Below are 9080 nucleotides of genomic sequence, written 5' to 3' on the forward strand. Positions count from 1 at the left end.
GCTTGTATTCACAAACAAAATCAGTGGCGAAGCTAGCCACCTTTGGCCACCGTTAGCCACCGGTAGCACTGTGTTTACTGGGCGGTATTTTCCTCAGCTTAGTTCTCGGTCTGAGCCTCTCAAGCTAGCCTTCACGTCAAAACAACCACAAAAGGTGCTCAAGGTCTATTAATGCCCAAAACGAAATCAGGAACAGATGTACAGCGCTTCGTAAATATAGCGTAAGCGGTTATAACTTTCTGGAATTTCTGACGCGTTCTGGATGCGCCATTGGCAACCGGCATTTGGCCAATACTGTGTCATGATTGACTGTTGGATCCAGATTGTTGACCAATCAGATCTCGTCTTGATGCCGGACCGGCAAGCGTCCCGAAATTCTGGACCAACCTCAAGCGGGCCAGGCTTCTCGGCCGTAGCAGCGCCTAAAGACGTGCAGTATAGCGGGATTTGTGTGGATTCCTGCCTAACTACCGTACTCTGAATAATCGTATGACGAGACGGTCTGAAAGTAAAGTCGTACTGTCCTCTGCGATAGGAGTGTGAAAGCAGTAAAGCGGTTCCGCAAGGGGACCATATCAATAGGGGGAGCAATGCCCCCCTCCCGGAGGAAGGACGAGTGGGAATAGGATGACCCTAAAAAACCGCACACTCCGATCGCTCAACGGTTGATCGTGACCGCTTGAGCATTATTCAATGCAGATGAAATACTTTTGAGACCGAAAATCTCGGTGCTCCTTAAGAGGCACTCCTAAGCGCGGCCACATCAATTGCGACACAGCTGTATCCTATTCCCTGCACCCTGGGGCCAGTTCATCCCTCTACATCCAACTGTCAGAGTTATTGGTTCAGGGAATGGTCCAAAAAGAAAACCCTACTTTTCGCTGCCTCGTGGGTCAGACTGTTGAGTCAGAGACTAGGGGTAGGGTCACAGAACAGAACCCTATGTCCTCCCACTGCCTTGTGGACCAGGCTTTTGAGTCGAAGGTACAGGGTGGAGTACCTCAACTAAACCCCCTTTTTCGGCTTCGGAAGGAGGAAGTATCATTCATTCTTGCAACTCTGCGGTCACTGGCCATCCCCTCCACCCTCTCCACACCCGTCGAGCGATATAGTACCACCAACCAATCTGCCAGTCCCAACCAACTGTTCCTTGCCTAAACCATCGCCCAAAAATCCAAACCAAAACGACCACTTACTAACCCCAAAAGATCTGATCCCCGTTGCATACTTTAACGTCCGTACTCTATGTCAAATCGGGCAACAGGCACCTCTCGCTGAAGCCTTGCTTTTCCTATCCATCGACGTATGCCATGCCTCCAAAACACGCATACAAGACCCCACTTTAGTCGTGCTCCACAATCCTCTTAGGACGAGCCCAGATATTCCACATTTCACTCTTCGGGTATCCGGTAATCCTGATGCAATGCCTTGTGGTGTCATAGGTGTGGGAGTTGCATTTGGCCCCAAGGCTGAAAGCGCCTTACCGGGCTGGATCCCCGTAAACAGGCGTTCTTGTGTCGTGTGGTTATCTGGCTCAGTTAAGGTAAATGTGGGTTGGTGCGGTAAACTGTTTATTTCCCGTATCAGCATATGCCACGACAGACTGCAGTTTTGAGACAGAGAAACAGGTTTTTTCAAGACCTTTCACACCTGTTTCAGCCAGCAAGAAGGACGGAATAGTAGTCCTGGCGGACGAATTGAATGTCCAAGTTGGACGACTAATCCCAGAGGGAGTACAATTAGTTGGTGGATTGTATCACAGCGGGATGTCGGTGTTAAACGCGGATGTCATGCTGTTGATGAGGATGACGGGGTGATAGATTTGGAATCAATGATCGCCGTACGGATAATCGGAAGCAACTGCTGTGAGCTTTCGTAACCATTTGTCCAGGCTTTCTGGCTCGACTAAATGGATACTGAATGCCGCCAAGACCATCAGACCTTATTTCTGCCAGAAAGATCATACCAGCAACGTACGGCCGTGCAGATCAAACACTGGATAATCAGGAGCCTGAAAATGATAGAGAAAGCTGATTGATTTAGAACGCTTTCGCTGCAGGCAACAGCCGCGTCCCTTTTCAACCGTTCCAATCGACCGGTAGAGAGAAGGCAAGTGTCAATGAAACAATATGCGAAAAAGACGGAACGGCAATTTACTCCCTCAATCGGCGTTCTGAATGGTGGGATGAGCACTTCAAAGAACGATTCAGCTGGTCCCTTCAGTAAAACCACCAGAAGAACCCAGCGAGCCTGAATGGAACAACCTGTCATCAGCAACCGAAATCCTCAAGCCCGACAAGGCACCCGGCCCTGATGCTCTGCACCCCGCACCCATCAAAGAAATTGGTGAGGTCAGGGTCAACAGTCCCAGCCATACCGCATAAGATTTGAAACGAAAACAGAATGCCAGACGAATGGATCTTCCCGACCATCATCCCGGTCTTCAAAAAGGGTGCAAGAACGCCATGTGAAACCCATCGTGGTATCAGCCTGGTATCCATCGTATCTAAGCTGCGTCGTATCTAAGCTGCTCTCTTGCTTTATTTTGCGCAGGTTGATGGATTATCTGGAGAGACAGATTCGCGAGAATTAAGATGGGTTTCGCCCTGGTCGAGAATGCATCGACTACAACTTTACCTCCAGAGAGCTTGTTGAACAGTGCCACCCTTTCAGATTCCCCATGCTGGTCGTTCTTCTTGATCCAAAAGCTGCCTTCGACTTCGTCGATCGTCATAAAATGCGGCGGTGTCTGGCGACTAAACGTGTCCCTTTCAAATTTATACCCCTTACGAGGGCACTGTATGCGAACTCCTGTGGGCGCGTACGAAGTTACGGGAAGCATGTGTTCACCACGTCCATTGACGTAGGAGAGGCTACCCCCTCTCGCCTTCTTTCAGCTGTCATTGATATGCTGCTTGAAATTTCTCCGCCGGCTCCTGAAACCTCGAATGGCGATATGCTCCAGGGACGTTCAGTCACAAACATTGAGCATGCGGGCTATATTGCTCTCCTTGGTTCATGTCCTCATTTTGAACAACCTAAATAACACTGTTGCACGGTTTGATGTGCGCTTCACACCTTCAAAATGGACACACTTATAAGTGCTGCTACAACACTGGACGGTCCTCAAAAAATTAAAATCATTTTGAATAACCCAAATAACACTGTTGCACGGTTTAATGTGCGCTTCACACCTTCAAAATGGATACACTTATAAGTGCTGCTACAACACTGGACGTACGGGAACCGATCAGATGCTTTTGAGTAGTCAAAAAATAGACCATCCGGCATGAGTCCCCTCGTCCTTGGCTTGGATTAAGCTGTCCACATAAACACGAGAAAGTTCGTCAAGCAAAAACGGTTTGGGAGAAATCCGTGTTGAGCTGGAGATATCAAGTTTTTGGAAGTAAGGCGATCTAGGATAGTTCGCCTCGGAATGCTTTCCATTATCTTGCACGGCACGCTAGTGAGGCTTGTAGGCCTGGAGCTGCCAGGCGATTGTCGGTCACGAGTTTTGCAGATTGGCGTGGAAATCGCTTCCTTATAAGCCGAGAGGCGGCCTTCGTAAAGCGACTGACCAAACATCTGGTAGAAAAGATTTGCCAACGTAGGCGACGTCTCCCCCAGGATGCTTGTTTGGACCTCGTCGGGCCCCAAAGCGCAGAATGTGCAAGAGCTTGTGCAAGAGTTGACGAATGCCCTTCATCGTAAAGACCAAGTCAAGTAGAGGCAGTTCGAGCAGGCCATTTAGTTGAGTCATAGGTACGCGAATTCTGGTCGCTTGTACATTCACAGGACATTCAAAGAGACCACCTGCTCAGCTCAGTTCTCAGTCTGAACCTTCAGGGCTAGTGTTACCTTAAAAAGTATCACCGAGATGCGCAAAGTGTATTAACGCCCAAATCCAGATCAGCAATAAATCCACAGTGCGTTGTATTTAAAGTGGATGACGTGACAACGTCCTGGAAATTCTGATGCATTCTGGACGTAACACTAGCAACCGGCATTCGGCATATGCTGAATCGGGTCTACAGTTGGATCCACACTTTGCACCAATCGGAGCTCGAGTTAATGAAGGACAGACAGGTGGCCCGTTCTTCTGGCCAATCGTGTGCAGCCTAGACTTCTTGGCCATTTTGGCCTCTGATTATTTCTCCGGCAAGAGGTTTTCAAAGGTTGGTCGAATGAATCAAGTGGAGTAGCTTGCCGGCCTTTCTAGCGTTCTTTGCTGTAGTATACACGCTACGGAAGCACCAGGGGAGGCAGGTGTTCACGACGATTTCTGTGGATGGAGAATAGATACAAAGCTCATGAGCCGAAGTCCAGTACGCAAGGCTGTACATCACCAATACCTATATGTAAACCAATCAAACTGATGGACACCGTATACTATATTTGCATCTTCCATTTCTTCAGCCTTTCGGGTCCACCAAGCTTCTCGGTCTGCACGGACACCCAGTTTCACCAGGCGTCGGATGATGCGCCGGGTAGAATTGTGATGGCGGCCAGGTAGAATCCGTCGCCGGGTCTCCAGCAGAGACACGGTCCTATCAGAGATCCAATGCTCGAATGAGGTTCGCTGGGTTTTACCGGAAACAGACATTCCGGTTTTGAGTAGCGCTTCGGATATCTTTTCCCGTTTATATCCGACACCGTGCCGTCCGACAGGCATGTGGGGAGCTGGTTCTGGTAGTTTCGTTTGAATTCTGGGTCCACTAGCTTCTCAATGGCTAAGAGAGCTGTGTGCTATTTGCGTACACCCGAAAAGCGAAATAAAAAGCAACAGCATACAAGTACATTTTCGGGGTCCAATCTGGTGTTCCAGAAGGAGCGCCAGGCGGTGATTGACCCTCGCCACCGATAACCGACGGTGATATGGTCTACTTGGATTCGGCACTGGTTTGTTGGTGGGCACCAAGTTGTCAAGCGATTTCCACTGTTCCGGAAATTCGTACTGCAGTCAGAGCTAGTGTCAGTTGGGGCGTAAGCAGACGCAATAGACAAAATGCGATGAACCTCACTTCTTCTAGATTCTCTCACCGATGTTGCCAAACGAACCGCACAGAGGCGACAATTGACTGGTATCCAATCAAGCAAAAACGCTTCCGCCCGTTCGTTCAATACAATACCCACCCCAGCATACCCAGCGGCATCGGCCTCTGTACCACCAGAGGTGCGTCAGCCGGATCCTGGATGACAACGAGGGGGCCGTCGGTTCGATTACAGTACTTGCGTTCTGTGTCCTTGTTTCTGCCAGACAACATACATCGATGCAGAGGGAATCCAACCTGGCAGTATCCCAATCCTCATGATTCCTTCGCGTGTTACAGCTGAACGATTATTATTTTACTTATATCATGCTTGGTAATCTTACTTCATTTTAGGTACTCATATCCAATGATGTGGAGCTACATTGTTCAGTCCCCACTCCGTTGCGTTCACATAACCATGTTTCGTCCTAGTTTCCCACAATCCTTCCCCCTGCAACGTTTTGCAGCTCAGTGGCAGTAAGTTAAACCTAGTTCCTGCCAAAGTTTCAGTCAACTTTGTAGAACCAACCCGTACATTCAGCATATCAATTATAGTGCATATTCTACAGTCCCAACCAGTTCAACTCAGGCCATCACCGACTCGAATCGTCGACTTGATGTAAATTATCGGATTATCTTTTTGGTTTCTAACCGAGCTGTTGTTAGGGAGAGGAGACTGCTGAACGAGACGTGCTGTACAAAAAGATAGTACTTACCGTGAAAGGACACGAACCGGAGGTTTTGCAAAGCTATCAATCATTTGTGCAGGAAGTCTGTGAAAATTTGGCGCTGAACCTACATTGGTAATTTGATGTTGCAGTCAGATAGCTGTCCGTGTCTAGTGAGACTCGAAATCGCCCCCATTTTAAAAGGCTATCCTTGAACAAGTCCCCGTTCATTTACAAAAAACACCAGCGGCAGTACGAGTTCCGAACCTACTACAAATACTTCACGGTAAGCTGTCCATCTTATGATTCCCTACAATAGCGCTGTGGTACATTCGAGATTGATTCGGATAACTTAGCCTTCTGACCTTGCTCTTTTCATTGCATCACTATCACCAACAGATTTCACGGATCACGGGCTGTACTGCTGATGTCTTTCTGGAGTATGTGCAGCGAAACTTGCCGGAAGGGGTGGCAATGGAGTGTGCCCGGGTGAGTTTACACCCTCTTCTTGAATTGTCTGTGTTCCGATTGCCGGTCTGTCAGACTACTGGGTGTTTCTAAAAAGTTGCATTCTTTCTCCGTTCATATCAAACATCTCATTTAAGCACTCCTAGTGCTTTGGAATTCAGGCGGGCACAGTATTGTTGATTTTGTTTTGGTAACGTCTTCTTGTAATAGGCGCAGTTGGATGCGTGCTAAATTTGCCATCTGTCCTAGTTTACTTAAGCCTCAAATCGCTGACAAAATCAAACTACCCTTGTGCGTAGACTAATATCTTGTCGTGTTTTTTTAAAATATTTATATAACTTCGGCAGTTTTCGTGTGAATTTTTCTGTCTTGCTCGCAATAATAATAATGATTATGAAACAAGCGTTCAACTCTAGCACCTTTCTCGTGCCTAGCTGCCATAGCAGCTAGGCTGAGGTGCTGCCAGGTTTCCCAAGCCCGGACAGGAGAAGTTGGGTTACTGCGGTTGGATTGGAATTACGGACTTCCCAGTCATTAAGTTTACCCCTTTACCAATGAGCTATCTCGAGGTCGCAATATCTCAATGGCTAAAGTGTCCTAAAACTGTCAACTTGTCGTGATCGCCTCCTGTGTTGCGACGATCCTGTGAGCTATACTGGCTGGAATTCAGTTCCTAAAGGTTCAACTATGCCAGGAAGGCCGATGGAGAGCAGCCCGATGATAAACAGCGAGTCCCCGTACTGAGAGTAATCGCATAACGAGCCGTCTTGAAGGTGAAGTCGTACTGTCCTCTGCGATAGGAGTGTGAAGGCTGTAAGGCGTTTCCCCCAGGCGACCAGCTTATCCATACTTATGGAAGCAGCGACACTACCTCCTTCCAAGGAAGGACGGGTCAGAAAAGGTCGGCCCCAAAAACCAACACTCCAATCGCCTAGTGGTTGACCGTAACCACCGGCGCATTATCCAACACGGCCGAAATACTTTTGAAACCAAATAGTCCGATGCTGCTCAAAAGGCACTGCTGCGTGCAGCCGCATCAAGAGTGACACAGTTGTATCCCACTCCCTGCACCCTCGGGCTAGTCCGGCCCCCTGCACCCAAGTTGGTCAGAGTCATTGTTTCCAGGAATGGTCCCCAAAGAAAACCCTACTGTTCGCTGCATCGTCGGACATTTGAGTCAGAGGCTAGGGTATAATCCTCGAACGAAACCCTGCATCCTCCCACCGCCTTATGGGTCATACTTTTGAGGCAAAGGCTCAAGCTAGGGTGTCTCAACTAAACCTCATTCTTCGACCTGGGAAACCGGGAAGTATCATTTGCCCGTGCAGCTGTTCGCTAACCGGTCTTCTCTAACACTCCCCACCCGTTGAACAATGCAATGCAATCAACCCATGTGCCAGTTTCTTAGCCAATGTTCCATGACTAAACCTTCGCCCTGAAAATTAAACCAGAATAATAACTTACTGACCTCAAAATATCTTATCCACATTGCAGCCTTCAACGTCCCGTACTCTATGTCAAATTGGGCAACTGGCATCCCTTTCTGAAATGCTTTATACCTCTGTCGATATATGTTGTGTCTTCGAAACACGCCTACAAGACTCCACTTCGGTCGTGCTCCCCTGGCCGATTAGGACCATCTCAGATGTTCCACAGTTCACTCTTCGAGTATCCGGTGACCCCAACACAATGCTTCGCGGTATCTTAGGTGTGGGATTTGCACTCAGTCCCAAGGTTGAAATCGCCTTACTGAACTTAATCCCAGTAAACAGTCGTCTTTGCGCTGTGCGCCTATCTAGCTCAATTAAGATCAATGCGTTTCTGTGCGGCAAACGGAGGCGAGCCAAAGAAGCAATGCTCTCGGCTTTCATAACTGTTTGCCAATGTCATCTGACCCAACTAAATAAACACTGGATATCGTCGAGATCAGCAGATCATATTGCAGCCGTAAAGGCCATACCAGCAACTAGCGACTATGATGGCGCATGTAGATCCCTCAAACACTGGATAACCAGGAGCTTGAAATGTGACGGAGAAGGCTGGTGGAATTCGAAGGCGCGGGAGGTAGAGGAGGTCTTCGCTGCAGGCAACGGCCGCGCCATGTTAAAACTGGCCCGGGAAAGCGGTCAAAAGAAGGCAGTTCACTTCCTCAATCGCCGCCTTCAGGTTGATATCCTTCAAAAATGCAAACCATTTTAAATAACCTAACTCTGCTGCACCGTTTGTTGTGCGATTCTCACCTGCATGGTGTAAAGTGCTGCTACAAAATTGGGTTGGATCAAATCCAAACCTCATGCTTGTAGGCGAGCTAATCGACGTGGCGGATAATTTTTTCACCTGGGCAGTTGTATAAATTTCGGTGGACTGGCTGGTGATGAGATTATTTGGCGAATAGGGAAGGCCAGGGTAGCTAAAACCAACCTCCGACACCTATGCAGCCTATGTGAATTGAGTTTGTCTATTAAGGGCAGAGTTCACACTGCGATGATGCGATTCATACTGCTTTGTGGGTCGGTAGCATGGCCTTTACGCACCGAGGACATACAGATGTTATTTTTTGACCATCGGTGTCTTCGAAGCCTTGGTCAGGTCTGATGGGGAAATCGAGTAAGTAATGCTGAGGTACGCTAGATGGTCGTAGCAAGAAGGAAATTTCCCGCGATAAATGAATTACTCACACTTCATAGGTTACGCAGGTTAGGACACGTACTCTGAATACAAGAAGACCGTCTGCCTTGTAGAGGTCTTTTCGCCCATCCCTGTCTCGAGTAGGAGCGACCGAGAAGTGGATAGTGTATGTCATCACCGTCATCAAAGACAGCAACATCAGTGTTGGCACTGATGCTTCGCTGCCGTACAACCATAATGTTCGTGTAGTTATATATATATATATATACATATATATATATATATA

At 48.1% G+C, this 9080-nt stretch overlaps 2 protein-coding genes across 2 annotated transcripts in view; both read left to right on the plus strand.

Moving 5' to 3' along the window:
- Positions 1 to 4726: 4726 nt before the first annotated feature.
- T265_13193 (hypothetical protein) lies at positions 4727 to 8152 on the plus strand (the record flags this gene model as incomplete). Its single annotated transcript, XM_009167710.1, has 3 exons — positions 4727 to 4840; positions 6098 to 6187; positions 7661 to 8152. Coding segments are annotated over 3 exons (696 nt in total), but the record flags the coding sequence as incomplete, so codon positions are not given.
- Positions 4727 to 9080, plus strand: part of T265_03225 (hypothetical protein) — a gene marked incomplete at both ends in the record, with an annotated part of 15759 nt that continues 11405 nt past the window's right edge. The window contains 3 exons of the mRNA XM_009167658.1: positions 4727 to 4840; positions 6098 to 6187; positions 7661 to 8332. Of these exons, the coding sequence (XP_009165922.1) occupies positions 4727 to 4840; positions 6098 to 6187; positions 7661 to 8332 (876 nt within the window). The remainder of the gene's footprint in view (positions 4841 to 6097; positions 6188 to 7660; positions 8333 to 9080) is intronic.

This window comes from Opisthorchis viverrini (genome assembly GCF_000715545.1).
Source record: "Opisthorchis viverrini unplaced genomic scaffold opera_v5_45, whole genome shotgun sequence".
Taxonomy (NCBI): Eukaryota; Metazoa; Platyhelminthes; class Trematoda; order Opisthorchiida; family Opisthorchiidae; genus Opisthorchis; species Opisthorchis viverrini.